Below are 19,690 nucleotides of genomic sequence, written 5' to 3'. Positions count from 1 at the left end.
CCATCTTCCTTTGGGAGTAGTACACTTCAGTATTATTTGACTATTATTTATTCTCTAGATGGCTTCTGTGAAGGAATGGAGAAAAGGAGGTAATGACGCACATTGAGGCTGGGAGATAATAATCCATTTACCACAGTATGAAAATTTTCTCTGCAAACATATCATGGAACATAGAAAATCAAACAAGTCTTAGTTGCAGAAACAGAAAAATACTCAGTCCATCTGACATCACGAGGAATAATTGTCAGTGCAGCATTGTTCTTTGCTTGAGGGGAATGTGTTTGATAAGGAGCCAGAGCTGTTCATATAGAATTGTGAGTTGCAGAGATACAGTAATAATTTACCTCAAAACTTTCTAGACGAACAGGGAAGATCTTTTCTTAAGCCAATCCTCCAGCTTCAAAATGTCTCATAAAAATTAGCAAGACTTAAAGGAAATGAAAGAGAAGAAATAGTTAACCATCTTCTGAGCATGCTTCACCTTGTCCTTGGGAAGGTCTAACGTTATAAGAATTCTTCACAGTGAGTGTGGCTGTTATTACCGTTGTTTTGCACAGGTGCCATCTCTTATACAAAAGCAGGAAAATTCAAGGTTTTTTTTATTCAGTAAGACACAAGCTCAACCTGCTAAATTCACTCACTTATTAGCTAAGAGTGAGTATACTGGAAAATTGTTACACGCATATAAAAATAGGTGGTTACATCACAATGAACTGATATTCGTTCTGAACTTAGGTTGTGTCAAATGTAGTTAATGTCTATGACAAAATGGAAACAAACCTGAAAATTATTCACTGGTTTTTATTGCTCAATATATATATATATATAATATATATATTTCCTCTGGTTAAAGTAAAAACATTGTATAACTTAGGATCTTAGAATTCAGTCTTCTTGATTTCCCACTAGTTTAGGAAGCAATGTATTGTATTACTCATTGCAATTTTATTCTCCCAAAGGGAAAATAATATCAAGAAAGCCAGCAGAAATCTCAAAGGTATGAAAACCAGTAGAAGCTATCTAGACTCAGCATTCAAATATAAAAATGTATACTTTAGTTTTAGATCACCGGGAAACCACTTTCTCATAGTAAAGCATGATTATGTATGTATTTATCAAACAGGGTTTTCTCAGACCAAAGAGAGTATAAAATACAAGAACTTGAAAAATCTTTGAACATTTTTGGTTACAATGTTTCTAAAGCAATGACATAGTCAGTAAATTTAAAGCCCTCTGTGTATGTGTCTTGGAATCTCCATAGTAATCACCTTGTGTAGCTAGCATGTGTGTTTATGCTCTCAAAAGGATATGATATTATTTGTTTTCTGAAATTGCATAAATTATGTATAATATAGCCATGAGAAATGAGTATTTTTACTCTCTAAGAGTATTTTGAGTTTTGTGTTATTTTTACTGTTATACTTATTTCGCCTAACTGATATACAGCCTTCTACTGTCAGCTTTCTCCTATCAAAGGTGTGGAAGTTGTTCCCAATGGTGTGTTTTATCAAATTCATGTGACACATACTCATCTCAGTACGCACAGCTGAGTCACGTGTTCAAATGTGCATGCTGCTTCAGCTGTGCAGGTTCATTCCATTAATATCAAGTGTGTCCAAGAAGTGTGGACATATCTACACACCATGCTGAACATCTCGGGAGGGTTCATGTTTCTCAAGCTATTGATCCACGAATATCACTAGCCAGCAAGAAGCAAGAAATCCTTCTTAGGTGTCCACAGGCTTTTTAGATCTTTCATTGTATTTATATGCTGATCCTCACTTAATTCCTTTACATAATGGGGACAGTAAAGGCAGCTGCCTCAAGGAGCTTCATATGGGCTGAAGTTGTCATTGCTATAGTGAAGAACAATTCTACTATATGGAAAACAAACTGTTTTATGGAAATTTTTATCTTCTAAACAGTTACAAGAGTATCACTGGGGGCTGGAGAGATGGCCCAGAGGGTAAGAGAGCTGGCTGCTCTTCCAGAGGTCCCGAGTTCAATTCCCAGCAACCACATGGTGGCTCACAACCTTCTGTAATGAGACCTGGTGCCTTCCTTGCCAGCCGTACATTGTATGCTTTACAAATAAATAAATCTTAGAAAAAAAGAGTATCACTGCGAGTTAACATGTGTAAAGTCTGTGACAGTACATGTGCATACACACACACACACACACACACACACACACACTACAGATAAGAGTAAGAGCAGGTTTAAAAATCCCACCCAGTTAAATGAATATGTTCCTTCTATTATTTTAGCTGATATGAGTCTTTACTAGTCCTCTCAGTTCCGCCAGTTACCTTGTTACATATCAGTGAAGCATGTGTGGACCGCTACCATTCTACAGATTATTGGGAAGACTTCATAGTATTTCTTTTGTCTCATATTTATTTTCAATATTTATCTATTTTTCTATCTACCTCTCTATAGATTTATCATCTATTTATAATATTTGTGGCACTCAGCAGACATGATGGAGAAATCAATTCTCCTCTTCCACCATGTGGGTCCAAGGGATTGAACTCTGGTTGTTAGGTTTGGTTAATAGTTTCTCTATACAGTGAGTCATCTCTCTGGCCCACTTTTCCTCCTTCATTACTTCTCTCCTCCATTAGTTCTTTTATTCATTTGCTTCTTCCTTCCTTATGTCCCTTCTTTCCCTCCCCCCTCATCTCTATTTCTTTCTTTCCTTCCTTCATTTGTCTTTTATTCTGTTTGCCTTTCTTTTCACCCCTTCTTTTATTCCTATTTTCCTTCTTTCACTCTGGAGTGGAGGTTAGAGGTTTATGACTGAATTGAGCTTTTATTTTGGTAAAAATTTTTAGATTGTAAAGTTTTAAAATCAAATATATAACACCTTTATCTAGAGAACAATCCAGCTCACTGAGGCGATTTTTAAATTTCTATATTTTCTTTTTCGGTTTGTTATCTATCTTGCTTTTCAAGTACTCAATTTACATAGGTGTATGCATGCTTCTGTGCTCATGTAAAACCCTGCTTGTATACATGTCAACCTTGCCATTGCTTTGCTTATATTTTCCACCCTTCCAATAAATGTCTTTGAGTTTTTTGTTTTGTTTGAGTATTTGATTTCTTTAGATCACCACTTTTATTCGGTTTTATAAAATTTATTGTCATACTTACTATTTTTCTCTTTGCTTTGACTTATTTCATTTGATTTCCTTTATCTTTGATTTTTTATGGGCGGATTGTGTGACTGTCCCCCATAGAAATTTAAAAACATTCAGTGAGAGCATTAATAATAGATCAAGTAAATAATTCTACTCAGATCTACCTTGGTGAACATTGATGATTGAAAGGCAACTTCATCACCCACACCCGACCGCAGCATGATGATGACTCTGGAGAGTTATGTTCCTGGAGTTCTCTACTCAACACATAGGCAGCTCCATCATAGATTACCACCTCCCTGAGTAATTAATTACTGCTTACTTTCATTACCCTTCTGAACTTTATGGGTTTTCTTCCCTTCAGAAGGGGATTTCAGTTCCGAACAAGTAGCTACATAACAGATGAGTTGCCTGTTTTATTCATTAGACACAAGTACATTTAGAAGAAGCAGTATGAGTTGATGGCAGATTGCATTTGCACCTTTATGAAAGTTCTGAGAGCTGGGTAACTCCTCACAGTAAATCTGCAGGCAGTAGAGCCAGAGAATCTGTATGAAATTTGGAGTGAATACTATACAGCTTGTAGCTTTCATAAAATTGCACATTCATTACACAATTTAATAACAAGTAAATTGAGATGTGGTTTATAAACCATGAAATTCACAATTTGAGAGTGTTCATTTACAGCAACCCTTACTACATTCTAAAAAGAGAATATGTTAATTGACCCCAAATAAAGTGCAGGCCTTTTAACAGTCATTTCTGTGTACCTACCTCACATTCTGGAAACTTCTAATATAATTTGTGCTAATATAGATGTGTTTGTTCTGGACATTTTCTGGAAATGACACCAAACATCATGTGTGTTTGGATGAAAAGCTTGTTCCGCTTATATCAGTGTTTGGTTTGTTAGCTTATTGATGAATAATGTCAATTGGCAAGTAGATTATTCCCACTATGGAAGCTATTAGGAATAATGCTGATATGAATATTTGCATAAATGTTTTGAGTTGATATGTATTTGTAATTTTAAAAGTGTATGAGTAGGTTTGGAATTGCTAGCTCCTATGGCAACTTAATATGGAAATATTTAAAAATTTGGAAAACAACCAAATGCTTCACAAAATGGCTGCATTCTTTGAATGTCCCACCATCTGCGTAGGAGGGTTTCAATATCTGCAGTTTTAACATCTGTAATTATCTATGAGGGTATGAAAGGGGTCCTTGTTATGTTCTGCATTTGTGTTTACCTGCTGACAGATGCTGTGGAGAATTCTTTTAAATGCTCATGGTCACTCACTCACCATCCAGACAAAAGTACCTAACTTTACATTCTTTATGTAGAAGCATCCATATGTTCACCATTGCATCATACATCTTCTTTATCTATTTGGATATGAGTCTGTTATCAGATCTAGGCTTGGGAAGCATTCTCCTCTTGTCTGTGCTGTCTTCTCACCTTCTAATATATATATTAGAATATATATATATTATTAGTATATATATATATATATATATATATTAGAACCACAATATTTTATGTGTGGAACAGGTTCCCCACATCCTCCCTTTAAAAAGACATGTTTTTCTTACAGTGAACAACTCTCTGGGAATTGGACTTTGGGCTCCCTCCAAACCCAAATGCTCCCTCTGATGGCTTCTGTTTGTTTGTTTTTCAAAGCTCCCTGGGTGCTAAATTGGCAAGGCATGTTTTCATATAAACATATATTTTTCTGTTATTAATTCAACAGACCAGCTAGTCTGGCTGAATCATTTAGTTCTAAGCTGAGTACGAGGCCTTCTATCAACTAATACGACAGAAAGTGATCTATAAAAACACTAGGCATTGACTTTCTGGTCTCTGTAATCTGTACACTAGTATACACACATACATGAACATACATGATACAATAAAGAACACTGGATCATGCACGCATATATGCACACACACATACACACACAAACATACCCAAAGAATCTGAAGTGTGAGTGAAAGAAAAGAAGAAAGAGTGAGCAAGCAACCTTATGAGCACTTGGCACTTGGTGTGTATCTGTGCAGCAGCAGGCAGACCTGGGCCTCTGTTGGTGACTGTTAAGTACAGCTGTCTATATTAACTCAGAGACTGCCAGCTTATCATGGTTGGTGATTAAAACTAGCCACTAGAAGTATTAACAGACCTCTTCTGGCCTAGTCAGGCAGCCTATGCGACAATCACTTGAGACCTAAGTGCTTATAGATTTTGGATCTATTTTAATCAGATATGATAAGATATTTTTATATGCACTCTCAATTTCCACAGTATCAGTTAGCTGTTGTTACAGTGATGTGCAATAAAGGCCACCTTGCTGTGCAGCACTTATTCAGAGCACAAAAGTCATCACAACTACATACTTAGTGGTACTCACATCTCTGGAGGTATTCTGAGTACCTTTCCTGCGTGCATATGCATTTCTCAGCCTCAGGCTGGATTTGGCTCAGCTCTCTTTAAGAAACTTCCTTTCATGCTTGGCTCATCACCTGTACTAGCTATCAGCTCCTACAAGAGAGAGACTGGAATAATGTGCCGTAAAAGTCATGAGTCTTTATGAGGTACTTGATCAGGAAAGACTCCTCAGAGCAAATGAGATGAGCGAGGAAAGCAGAATCGGTTGCAACAGACACACACTTAGTTCAAATTAATTAGTTTCAACTATAAATTTAGATCTCCATGGGAAATAGCCTCATCAGGTCTTTTTTTGCTTCCTTCTCTGTTACTGTTTTTCTCTTCTACAACAATTATTCAAATACCAAAAATATAAACACTGCCAAGTTGTAGCATAGAGTTCAGTGGTCATAGGAAAAAAACAAAAGAAATTATTTCCATTGTCTCACATGGACCACATACCCACCTGATTATATTCCTGTGGACAGAGAGATTATGATGATTCAGATTCAAAGGGCTTCCTTGGAATTAAAATCTCAATGATTTTCATAAAGAAAGTACATTGATGTGAAACTGGAAGAAGTATTTGAGATCATATAGTCATCTCAACACAGACATTCACCCCACAGAAATCATATCACATTACAGTTACTCATAGTGAGCAGTACAGGTCAGGGTACATGTTGAAACTGATAAACAAGTTTAATAACTTTCAGGTAATGTAACAATTAGATAAAAATTTGAAAATAAAGTCATATTTATTCTTACATATTTCTAACATATTCCTTCTTTTCATGATTGAGCTAGACTGGTAATAGATTGATGAGGGCTTTTCTTTTTGGATGATTTATATTTTTATTTTTTTAAGTGCTTGTGTGTTTATGTCTGATGTATGTGTCTGCTCAAACATATTCACATACATTTCTGTAGAGGCAGGAAAAGAGCATCAGGTCTCTTAGAGCTGGGGCCACAAGCTTTATTGAGCTGCCCAATTTATGTGTAAAACTCTGGTCTTTATGATTGAGTAACAACCTCTGCCATCTTTCCATCATTGTTTTTATTTTTTATTTTTACTTTTTGAAATTAAAATTCAATTGCATTCCTTCTCCACTTCGCAAGCATCTCTCGAACTCATCTGGTTTGTTCTTCCTCCCAGGTGCTCTTTGTGACAGTCAGGGTTCACGGTATCTTTTTCTTTAATTTTTGTGCTAATGTGTGTGTGTGTGTGTGTGTGTGTGTGTGTGTGTGTTTTATTTAACATGATTATTGCTGTAATGAAACATCATAATCAAAAACAGCTTGGAGAGGAAGGTAATTTTTTGGCTTACATATATTAAATCATTTTTATATATCCCAAATCCATTGAAGCAATGCAAGGCAGGAGCTTAAACAAGACAGGAATCTGGAGGCAGAAACTGATTAAGAGGTCATGAAAAAGTGGTTCTTGCTAGCTTGGTACTCAAAACTTGCTCATCCTGCAAGAACCACCAACCAAACAGTGACATCACACACAATAGACTGGGCACTCCCACATAAATCACTAATTAAGAAAATGCCCGATAGGCTGGCCTACAGCCTAATGATATGAAGGAAATTCTCAGTAAAGGTTCCCTCCTCTCAGATAATTGTAGATGTTATTAAGTTGAAATAAAACTCACTAATATATATATATATATATATATATATATACATATACATATATATACAAACTGCTCGGTCTAGACAATGTTCCTTGTATTTATATGGTTTTGAGATGACCATTTGTTACTTGGATAACTGCTATGGGATAATGTTTTTGTACTCTGTAAAGATTTGTCATTCGTATTGATTTAATAAAATATTGATTGGCCAGGAGGCAGGTAGGAAGTTTGGACCTGGCAACCACACTAAGAGAATTCTGTGACAAGGATATTCCCTATTTTCTAGTTGAGTTGTTAGCTTTTACAATTCTACTTACAAATCTGGATTCCATCATCAGTTCCATCAGTGTTAGGTTTTCTTATTGCATTATCAGCTAACATGCCAAGAAAATAGAAAACAACCAAGTATCACAGGTGTGAGAACCTTTCTTGTATTCTTACATCAGAACACTTTCATCAAGTGTATACAAATTCATGAAGCAAGCCACACTAGTACCTCATATAATGGAACATACAATTTTCAACTTTTTAAAAGTTCAACTTGAAAAGAAATTGCTTCTTTGGTACCAAAATTCCAAAATCAGTATGTATGTTTTATTAATTCTTTGGGAATATTTTGACCATTTACACATACCCCAAACTCCTCTCCTAACTAAGTCCTCCATCCATCCATTCTATCTCATCCAGCTTTGAGATTTCTTCTTTCTTTCTTTCTTTTTTTCCTTCCTTCCTTCCTTCCTTCCTTCCTTCCTTCCTTCCTTCCTTCCTCCCTCCCTTCTTCCTTCCTTCCTTCCTTCCTTTCTCCTTTCTTTTTTCCTTCCTTCCTTCCTTTCTTCCTTCCTTCCTTCCTTCTTTCCTTCCTTTCTCAGTCCTTCCCTTCCTTCCTTTCTTCTTTCTTTCTTTCTTTCTTTCTTTCTTTCTTTCTTTCTTTCTTTCTTTCTTTCTTTCTTTGTTTCTTCATCTAGTTTGTATTGTCCAACTAGTCTTGTGACTGGGAACTATCATGGCATTTAGTCTACCTACCAGTGATTATATCCCTAAACATAGTAGACTCTCCTTCACTTCAGCTAGTAGGGAAGATTCATGCCTACCTTCCCTCCTCTTTGTTAGAATTTTTCTGACTGGAGCTCATTTAGGTCTTGCACATACTGCCCCAATTTTTGTAGATTCATATGTACAACTGTCCTGTTGTGTCTAAGTCTGGCAAACACTGTTTTCTTAATATTCAACCACATTTGACTTGTATAATATCTCTGTTTCCTTTTCTACGTGATAATGAACCTTGTTGGGAGGGGTATGATATACCCATTCCATTTAAGGCTGAGCATTGTGCAATCTCTTATTCCCTAAATATTGACTACTTTTTTATTTGGGGTGTTGTTTCTGTATTAATTGCTGTATTTTCTCTAATAAAGGTAGAGAGAGTCTCTAATCTATGGGTATAACAATAAGTAATTAGGAGCCATTTTACTATATCCATTCAGTAGACTAATAGAATCAGGTACTTACCTAGGGTTTATGACCTTACTAGCTATGAGTTCACAGGACCTTCAACAATGGCTGATATGGTTTCCTTCTGACAGAGTGGGCCTTTGATCCAATCAGAAACTTAATAAATTGAGTTTTATCTAGAGCATTTTGATTTATGTCAAGTAAAAGTGTTCTCTAAATTTGATTAAAATACATTTATTTGCAGATCCTTTTGAGGCATTTATCATCTTTTCTATACGCCATGAGATTCGGAGGATAGATCTGCACAAAGGAGACTACAGCCTACTTGTTCCCGGACTGAGAAACACCATAGCACTTGATTTTCACTTCAATCAAAGTTTACTTTATTGGACAGATGTTGTGGAGGACAGAATATACAGGGGCAAACTTTCTGAGAATGGAGGTATGTGTATTGAAGTTTCACTGAATGTTGAAGTTAGCTTTTGAATAGCAATATATAATATCAGAAAAGATTTTGATTAATCTTTGACTGTGAGCATTCTCTGTAAATCGGAAGACTAAGTACACATATGAAGATGTGCTAAGGGAGAGAAGAGGCCAGGTCCAGATTACTTATCTATTGCCTTTCATTGGATTTTTCTGAGAGTTATAAAGAATAAGATGTGTTTCCTGTGAGAAAAAGGAAAGATTGGTTTCTAGGTTCTAGTAATTGGATTTGGGAGTTAAAGTAGCTCATTTTTATTTCGATAACACGTTTCAACATAGTTCAAAGAAATAAGGAAAATATTTTTTCAAATATACGAACTATATTTTTTTGCATAATTAAACTTATCTCTTCTATCTCATAAGCAGCAGGTACCTTTTTAGACAGAGCTGTGTGTACGTCACTTGTAAATATTGCTTTGTTTGTGGCTTTGCAATTGTAAGTGCTGTCAAATTCTTAATTTTCTTGGAATCAACTTTGCAATTTCGAAATTGGTAATGCTTATCACAATACAGCTGAAATATTAAAAATACCTTCTTTGACTCATGTTCATGTAGTGACTAAAAATAGTGACTTTAGAGATTTGCTAATGATAAAGTTTATAATGGAAATCATTGACATTGCCATGAAGTACAATGAATATGTCATTAGACAGGGGTTGTAAAATATTCTTTTTAATTCTGAAAGAAATTAAATAATATGTCACTAAGGAATTTGTTAGCTGTTATCCAACTGCTGAGTTTTATGGAACTCATGCTAACAAATTTTTCTCTTAAATGCGTCTTTTCTGACCCACGACCAGGTTCATGGCCCAGCGAATAGGTTGACTGTGATTTACGACTTAAGTTTGCTGAGATTATATATGAAAATAATGAGAATTTTCTGTGATGTCTAACTAAAGACAGAAAGAGGTGTATTTCTTAAGTGCAATGCATGTTGATCCAAGCAGACATTTTTTTTTTTACTTCTCTCTTTGAAGGACAGACTTTAAATTAAATTTTCTCATGCTGTCCCCCCGACTTTATTGTTTTAATACATCTCTTGTTCTGCCAGGAAAACCCCAAACAAGAAGCAATTCCTTTGCAGCCTCTGATTGCTATCACCTCAATGTTTTATAGAATCCTGGAAGGGTTTTGGGGAGTTCAGGAAGAACAAGTACAGTAAAGACTGACATCAGTTTTCTTTGTTAGGTTTTCTACCTGGGCCTTCAATGCTGACATGCTTTGAACTATGATCACGAGTGGGCTTGTTTCCTGAACCTTCTTGAACAGCCGTACATGTTTGTTTTCTTTTTTTTTTTTTTCCCACAGGTGTCAGTGCCATTGAAGTGGTTGTGGAACATGGCTTGGCTACGCCAGAAGGCCTGACAGTCGACTGGATAGCAGGCAACATATACTGGATTGACAGCAATCTTGACCAAATTGAAGTGTCCAAGCTCGACGGTTCTCTGAGAGCTACCCTGATAGCGGGAGCCATGGAGCATCCCAGGGCCATTGCGCTGGACCCAAGATACGGGTGAGAAGCTTAACTCTTCCAGGTTCTCCTTGTAGAACTGCTCCTCCAATTTCCAGTTCTAAGTGAGGAGGTAAAGTGCTTACTTTATGCATTGAAGTGCTTCCCTCTGTGCAGCTGTGTGTGACGGCACAGTAGCATAGCATCAGATGTGAGGACATAGGGAGAACTTTGGTTACAGAGTTCCTTACTCAGACATTTTCTGAGGCAGAATATATTTTTATATTAAATATGGGCAGGAAGCACTATTGGAAGGGATCGCAGCTCTTATCAAAAGCAGTAATTTAAAGAATTTCTCTCTGCTCTGCCTGAGAGATGCTATAATTTTTCCTAATGGCTAAAAGCCCCAGGGCCAGTCTTTGTTCTGAATAGTCACAGATGTTAACCAACTCACCCTTTATTTATTTTGAATGTTCTTAGAGTCAATTGAAAAGAAAATCGAAAGAGGCTTAAAGGAGTGGAGCAGTGAGATGCTTACTACTGGGAAGTTTTGAGAGACAAAAGACCTGATTCTGGATAACAATGTTAAATTCTGAGTGACTTGGGCTGCTGTCTGCTTTGTTCCCTGTGTGCTCGTGTTTCAAGCAGCAGAAGAAAAACAGCAGATTTAGAAGCCACGAGTTCTTATTCCTGCAGAGTTGCTTGCTGTAGCTGGAGGTCGCTTGTTCATTTCCCAGCAGCCCAGATTCCCAAAATAATCACAGAGAAAGTATATTATTTGCAATACTGTTTGATGAATAGCTTAGGCATATTGCTAGCTAGCTCTTACATCAAGAATTAACCCATTTTTGTTATTTTATATTTTACCACGAGGGTCAGGGTCTACTAGCAAGGTTCCAGTTGGCAGCTCGGGTCTACTCGGGTCTTTCCCCTCTGGCAACTACATGGCATCTCCTTGACGTTGCCTATTCTTTCTCTCTCTGTCTCCCTCTCTCTCTCTCTCTCCCTCTCTCTCTCTCTCTCTCTGTACACACACACACACACACACACACACACACACACACACACACACTTTTAGTCTGGCTATATTCTGTTAAGCCATTGGTCGAAAGCAACTTCTTTATTCATTAACCAATGAAAGCAACACATATACATGACTTCCCACACCAACTTGCTCTCTTGGAGAAATCAAATGTGCGACCTCCAAGATTTCAGTTTTGTTTTGAATAGAAGGGATTACATACTGGAAGGAATTATACAGCCAACACGAGAGACCATCTTTTCATTCCTGTGAATTATTTATTTCCCTGGGAATGAGCCTGTAAATTGAAGGCTTTGTCAGGTCTGCAAAATACTTTAAATAGGATATTTTTGGCTCTACATCTTAAACTCAAAGTTTAGAAGTCCCCAGAGGGAGCTGTGGAGCCTAGGGGAAACAGAATGGGAGGCAGAAGAAACTAGCCGCCCCCCCCCCCACCTCCATGTTGTCATGCTTTGCTCCCATATTTGACTGCTGCTGTGTTCTTTCCCCAGGACGTAAACACCAGTAGATCAGATGTTTTTCCTTTCCCTGAGTTTAAACACTACATTTAAGGTGTGAACAGCTTGCCTGGAGAGGGGATGTTATATTAACAACTCCAGCAACAGGGTTTGTCCTCTTCGTGTTTTAAAACTTGTTTTGAATCCATCACGAGTATTTCAAATATTGGGGAAGTTTCCTTGAAACCCTAGATTTCTGGCTTTTTTTCAAAGTTGGAAGAGCTTTGATGGATGAGCCGAAAGAGAACATTTATTTTAATTCAGAGGTGTGTGAAGCACAATTTTTAAAAACTCAGAAACAAAAATTGGGGTTCAACCTGAAGATCTCAAAAGCAAAGCAGCCAGCCACGGGCTCTTACCTCGACCTCAGTCTGAAATGGCAATCCTGCCTCCAAGAATCTCAGAATGAGACTGTGTCTGAGAGTTGTCTCCTCCCGTTTTATAATCCCCTCTATTTTGGGGATTAAAGGTTTGGACTGCCCGGTTTCTATGGCAATTAGTGTGACTACTGGGATTAAAGATGTGTGTTACCACTGCCAGGCTGTTAGGCTGACCAGTGTGGCTGTTTTACTCCCCCAAGCAAGCTTTATTTATTAAAATATAAATGAAATGCCACTACAGGTGTCCTCTCTAGTCTATAGTCTGCTTTTCACACCTTTTTTAGCTACTGGAATAGCAACTCATCCAAGGAGTCCTGTGAAGTTAAATGGGGAAGGCTCTTATTTTTTTAACAATGTCCCTCCAAACGTAAGAAGATTGGAGACCTTCTCTCTTTGCCACCCACAACATTTCCAGCTCATCCTTACCACCATGACCCTACAGATAGGAAGTTCCTACCCATCTTGCCTGCCTACGCTGTACAAGCAATGAACCTTCACGGGCTACTTTCTGCATAACAGAAAGTAATATGTTGAATCAAGATAACATTCGTAGCATGCATCCCGTCATGAAGAAGAAAATGAGAGTACTTCTCAAGGAATAGATTGAAAGAGAGAGGCGAACACAAACAGGGAATGTAAGCTGTGGAGATTGTGTATACACTCAGTCAATTTGAGAGAGCTCTCCTGCCCTAAGCATTGTATTGACAGGAAGGAAGATAAACTTATTTAGTTGTCTCTGTTCTGTTGTTAGTGATGGTGGTGGTTTGCTTGTTTGCTTGATGTCCACAAAATATCCAGTTTGAAAAGAAGAAAATGAAACAGAAACACAAAGGACAGAGAACCTAAATGAAAATTGCAAACGGTATTTCCCTCGCTGATGGGTTCCTGTGAGAGTTTAATGCTGATAGAGAAGGCTATCATATATGCACCAGAACCTATAGAACCCCTCCAAGAGGGCCTTGTGTGGTGCGGTCGGGGTGGGGAGGCTTTAAACGTACTCCAAATATGAATACTTTATTCCACTAAGTTCAGCTAGGACATTGTTGAGTTAACTAATATACTCAAAGCACTAATGGGTAGGTAAAAAGTTAAATGAAACAGGTAGGAAACAGCATGTCACAAACTGTTTCTGGCATAAATAATGGAAGGACAGATGACGCTTTCACTTCATACTCCTGTGAGAACTAACTGAAAGGTTTGGCTCACAGGGTTTGTGAGTATTTTTACTTAAAGTTATTAAATGAAATAGTGGATTTGTTTTCATGTGAATTCATTTGACCATCTTAAAGCACAGCATAGCAATTGCATATTAATAAAAATGTTTACGTAGTACTAATCTTATTGCATATTTGAGTGAAACTTTCTGATATTATTTTAAAATTACAGTGTTTGTATGGAAAAGTTAAAAAAAGAACAAAATGCACACAATGTAGCATTTACAACATAGACACAAACACAGGTCGATGCTCACACACAATATATACAACACAAACACTCACATATACACTCGTACTTACACACAGAATATACAAACACATACATACACATATACACAGCATACACAATGCAAACACATATATACACTTGTTCACAATGTATATACAGCATAATAACACACTTATACATACAGTATGATGAAAGGAACATATACATTCATAAACACATAGACATACTCAAGCTTGCTGAATCAAAGTAATCAGAAAAATTAACAATGTAAGTAAAATTACTTATACTTAGTTTATCATTTGAGTGTTATCTAGAAAAAAAATACCATTTATTTCTCAAGAGTTTCATGAAATATAAGGAAATTCTGAGTTTATATTGATAAGAGCTCCAAAATTTAAACTTATTTTTACACTTTTTATTTTAGAACAACTTCCCTGGATTGATTGCGAACTATGCCTTGAATAAATAATTTTATATTTTCTATTAAATCAAAAGCTTTCTCATGGAAAGAAAATTTATTTCAATGCCTGAAGTCTATTACAGCTCTTAGAGCATTGAAAGGTGCCCAAGAAATGCTTGTTAAACAGATGTATGCCTGTGAGCTGGCTTTGTTTATATACCACCTTGAATAACTCAAGTTATATAGAAAAGAATTAACCAGTAATGCCATAAATTTTGTTTACAATCACAAATGAAAACAAAGATGTGTCACTAACTGTTTTGTTTGCTCAATGTGTCAGAGAAAACAAACAAATGATTGTCATAGTGTCAGCCCAATAAAACATGATTATTTCCTGTGCACTTCCTGAAGCTATAGATGACAGAAACACACAGCAATACAAGATGCTTTACTAGCACACAACCGCTGGCCTTCATTGTGGCAGCGACCTTCACCCCACATTTCTAGTGTTCTGCGTTTCTACTCATTCTTCTAAGTAACATGCTATTTTAAGATGGTCACGTGGCTTTTAGGGAAGGGCCATTTTTCTTATTTCATTCCATTCTATTTCACATTGAACTCCTTGTTGGAGAGCCCCGAAGAAGGACATGAACTTCTGAAACACTGAGCTCCTTACTGGGGAATGACCAGCAGTTTTGAGTGTGCAGAATCCTCCAGTGTCCTTGAGCTTCACCAAGGTCGTGCTGCCTTCCAACAGGGAATCTCGTTTCCTTCTCCATTGTTCACATTTACTTTTCAGGTGACCTAGTAATTGATGTTTACTGTAAACTTAGCATTGATAGAAGTGGAAGCAGCCAGTGTGAGCATTAGAGAGGCAATTATATTATACATTTTTCTGGTAATACTCTAAATGATAGCAATCTCTTCCCATTGTTAGTTTTAAATGGCAAAGATAAACATCTCTCTCTCTTTCTTTTTTTCTTTTTTCTTTCATTCTTTCTTTCTTTTTTTGAAAGATCTTTTCCTTTCACCTCTTTCAACTTGACCTAACAGGTTAGTTTACAGCAGTCCATGTTGTTCATGGTCTTTTGCCCATCTTACTCTGAAAACAGAGAGTACACACACACACACAAAATCGTCTATAGTTTCTATGTTAAAAGCAAATGTGGCTGAGCATGTCTGACTTACACAAAGATGCAGTCTCTTGTACTTGAGGAACTAAATCAATCATTGTAATATTAACACATTTTACCACTTAGAAAGGAATACCAATAAAAGTGATATTATTATAACACCACCATGCAACATTCACAAAAGAGTGCTGAGAACTTTATAAATTATGATCTGTGAAATCAACCATGAATGTCAGTTTTGTTAACTGTTTTGTGGCAAGGTTAAGTACACTTTGAAGGCAACAGTTTTTGAAACATATTATTCTACTGAAAGTGACTAAAGTCTCCCAAAATAGATGGAAGTTTAATATCACAGTAATCTCTACAAAAAAAACATACACACACATACATGAAAATTTAATGACCAAATGAAGGCATGCATCACCTGTGTGCGAATGCCACAGAAATCTCCCTCAACTTTTGTTCTCTCCTAAAAGCATGTTTGATAGCTTACAGTGCCTTTGGAAGTGAAACTAATGGTATGCCCTTCTAAACAAGAAATAGACAAGTGTACAAAGACAGAAAATAAAAACCAAGAACAACCAAGCAACAACAAAAAAAGAGCTTACCTTAAAGGGAATAGAAAAAGAGATGGTTTATTCAGGAGCAAAATATGAGTGATAATTCAAAGACTTTTATAGTAACATCAAAGAAATCCACAAATCAAGACACCCCTGGGGTGATATTGTTTATAATTATTCTTTCCCAAATATCAAATATTTCCCTGGTAAAACAACAAGCAATTAATGATTTTGTGTAGAAATCTTCCCATCAGCATATCTGTGAAAATCCCCAGAAGCTGTTGAGGATTTTAAAAGAATTTTACTATGAGGTACTGAGAAACATATTGTTCACAGAAAAAAAAAATGAAACTCGCACATTCTAAGGAAAACAAGCAGTAGTTTATTCTGGAGTCATTAAGTGAACATAGCCCTCACTTCATTGTCCAATGTTTAACAAGTTTTATGACATTTTATATTTTGTATAGCAAAGAGAATCAAATCTCAAGGTAAGTTTAAAATACATTGGTGAGTTCATCAGAGATGCAGACATAAAAGTATGGGGGAAGCTTTTCTTCAGGTCATCAGATGACATCTTGGGCTTTGGAAGGCTGAAAACAAGGGGTCTGTTAAGATATTCCCAAGGTGTTTGTACATTATTTACAGGCTATTAGTTCTGGCACAGAGTTGTCAAGGAATGACTGTTCTTGGGCATCGGAAACTAGCCCAAGGTGTGGCAATTAGCTTTGTCCTGGTACATCCCTTTCTCCACACAACCCTGTAGTTCTAGTCAGTGATCTGCAGGTACTGCTTCTCTTCAAGAGTCTGCGATCACAATTATCCTCGTGGTGTGATTGCTGTTACCTCCTGTAAGTGAAATCCCCGAGAGTTCCCGGTGGTGTTACACCTGCTCCCTTATTGTTAGATTGCCCTTTATGTTGTACTTTATGTTCCTCAGTCCTCTCTGACAACATTGTTGAGCTTCCGGTCCTTTCCTGAGCTTGAAGCTGCCTCATTCTTTCCCCTGTTAGAGTATTCCCTGAGTAGGACACTCACCAACTACTACTCCTCGTTAAAATTTTCTTCAAAATATTTCACAGGTTGTGAACTTTCATGGTCTCTCTATTGCTATGTTCTTGAAGGCACTGGTTTAGAATACACATCCATTTCTCTTGCAACTTTTACTTAGGAAACTTCTCCCCATGTGGTAGGCATGAGGTAAACACTGGGAATGAAGGAGTGAAACAATGGCATTATTTCTCTTTCATCAGAATTCTTTTCTGGACCGACTGGGATGCCAACTTCCCTCGCATTGAATCTGCCTCTATGAGTGGTGCTGGGAGAAAAACCATCTACAAAGACATGAAAACAGGGGCATGGCCTAATGGACTGACTGTGGACCACTTTGAAAAAAGGATAGTTTGGACAGATGCCAGGTTAAAAACATTTTTCTGTGCTTTCATTTACATTTTCCAGCTCTTTAACTGTATTGTTAAGTATTCTAATATATGGCTATCGTGTATTGAGATCATTATTTTGAGTTTTTTTGCTGTTGTTGTTATCTTGCTTTGGAAAATATTAGATATAATCCCATAGACTTAGTAATTCTATCATTTGTCTGACTTGCATAAGTGTATCACTGGACTCTGTCAGTGACTTTGATAACCATTGGTGTCCTGATGTTTCTCTAGGTCAGATGCTATTTATTCTGCCTTCTATGACGGAACAAACATGATAGAAATCATAAGGGGACATGAATACCTGTCACATCCCTTTGCTGTGTCTTTGTACGGGAGTGAAGTGTACTGGACAGACTGGAGGACCAACACGCTGGCCAAAGCCAACAAGTGGACAGGGCAGAATGTCAGTGTGATTCAGAAGACCAGTGCACAGCCATTTGATCTTCAGATATACCACCCCAGTCGACAGCCACAAGGTAGGTGCTTAGGACAAGTCAACCAGCTGGGAGCATTTCCATTTTCACATAAAATCTATGAGTGTTAAAGAAATGATGTAACTATTATTTTACGTTCCTGCTAGCGCTCGCCTGCGTTAACTAGCTCTGGATTTTTCCATTTTGCTATCTAAATTTTCTCCTTTAGAATATTATTCTTATAAATTAAAGATTTTATACTGTCTTGAAATTTTGAATCACTGACATTATGCAGATAAGAAAGTGTGGAAAGCTTTTTAAGATCTTTGAATTTGGAGCTGCAGAGACAGCTTAGGAGGTAAGGGCATATACTACTCTTGTAGAGGACCCAAGTTCAGTTTCTAGCATCTGTAACTGCAGCTTCAGAGAATCTGATACTTCTTATGGCTTCCACAGGTACACACATGCATATACTCTCTCTCTCTCTCTTTGACACACACACACACACACACACACACACACACACACACACTAACAAGTGAATAAAATAACTATTAAAGAACATTTTTTATAAGATCTTGACATATGGAACCTCTTACAGACTATGAAAGAAAACACCAAGGATCCAGAGTTACCCTCTGCCCATGGGCTGACATACTGGGAGGCTGCAGGGAGCTATGTGGTAAAGCATGAGTCATGGATGATGCCTCTCTCCCCATGTAAATCACCTGTTGGATCAGTAGTAGTGACCCTTTATGTTCTTCTGCTAGTTCCTGTACATACTTTTTGACCCTAAGGCCCACGTGTCTTTTCTTGAATGTCCTGGTCATCTGTCATAGCTGTAAGCAGCAACCTAACCTGCTACACTTCTTTTCCATTCTATGGGTTGTAACCTGTGGGATTTTCAGTCAGAGGTATAATGAAGAACTCATCTTTAAATACTTCATTCAACATAATGCTCAGATCAAAGAGTATGCATGAAATGCATCCACACAACAAATTAGTTTGATTTTAGTAACTATGAAAATATTAAACAGCTGTACTTTTGTCTCCACAGTTCTTAGAATTGAATAGGGATTGTGGTTTTTAGGTTTAAATTAATGCTTATGAAAAATGGCTTGGTCTATGAACTGTGTCATGTCTCTCCCTTATAGTGGATCTTTGTAGAAACAAAAGACTCCCACACATCACTTATTGAATGAGAAATTATGATATTGTGGCACTTTTTTATTTTCTAAAAAGGGAATGGTGATTTGGTTGGAGAAAGGTGTTTTAGCAGGTTTACTTAAATAAAAATGTTTTATGTGTGATTTCCCTTACTTGCATACAATGGGGAATATTTTCTTCTGTTGATGTAATTTAAAGTATTCTCTCAGGACTCTGAAAATACAGTCTTTATTTACATTTAGAGAGTGGCAACTTGCTGTTTCCTAAGTAAATTCAGTTCATTTTGAGTGATCAGGACATGTTCGCCTGCCTCCTGCTCCCACTTGTATCACAGAGTGTCCAGGAATGACTATCTGCCTTCTTCATCTGCTTTAGTGAAGCAACCATTCAATGTTTACAGAAAGACACAGGACATGGCCAGTATTTTGTTAATGTAAAGGGGGGAATTACAACAATCTGCTGACAGAAGCACAGTATTCTCTTAGGGAAACAGCAATTCCTCATTTCTGGTGAATAACACTTTGAGGATCACAGTAGGATGTTGCCTTTTGAAACATATGACATTCGCTGTCTATTAAAAGAGTGAAAAACAGATCTCACACATTAAAGAAATGATGATTGT

General features: G+C 37.1%; 1 protein-coding gene across 2 annotated transcripts in view; it reads left to right on the top strand.

Moving 5' to 3' along the window:
- The window catches only part of Lrp1b (LDL receptor related protein 1B), a 1,858,137-nt gene that overhangs the window by 1,197,158 nt on the left and 641,289 nt on the right, over positions 1 to 19,690 (top strand). For both annotated transcript variants that reach the window (XM_087899923.1, XM_087899922.1), the window contains exons 24-27: positions 8,900 to 9,097; positions 10,450 to 10,654; positions 17,300 to 17,464; positions 17,720 to 17,964. In XM_087899923.1, coding sequence (XP_087756049.1) covers positions 8,900 to 9,097; positions 10,450 to 10,654; positions 17,300 to 17,464; positions 17,720 to 17,964 — 813 coding nt within the window. The remainder of the gene's footprint in view (positions 1 to 8,899; positions 9,098 to 10,449; positions 10,655 to 17,299; positions 17,465 to 17,719; positions 17,965 to 19,690) is intronic.

The sequence above is a fragment of the Myodes glareolus genome, chromosome 21, assembly GCF_982192425.1.
Source record: "Myodes glareolus chromosome 21, mMyoGla1.1, whole genome shotgun sequence".
Classification (NCBI taxonomy): Eukaryota; Metazoa; Chordata; class Mammalia; order Rodentia; family Cricetidae; genus Myodes; species Myodes glareolus.
The sequence above is the reverse complement of the archived record's forward strand: the minus strand, read 5'-3'. Positions and strand labels throughout refer to the sequence as shown.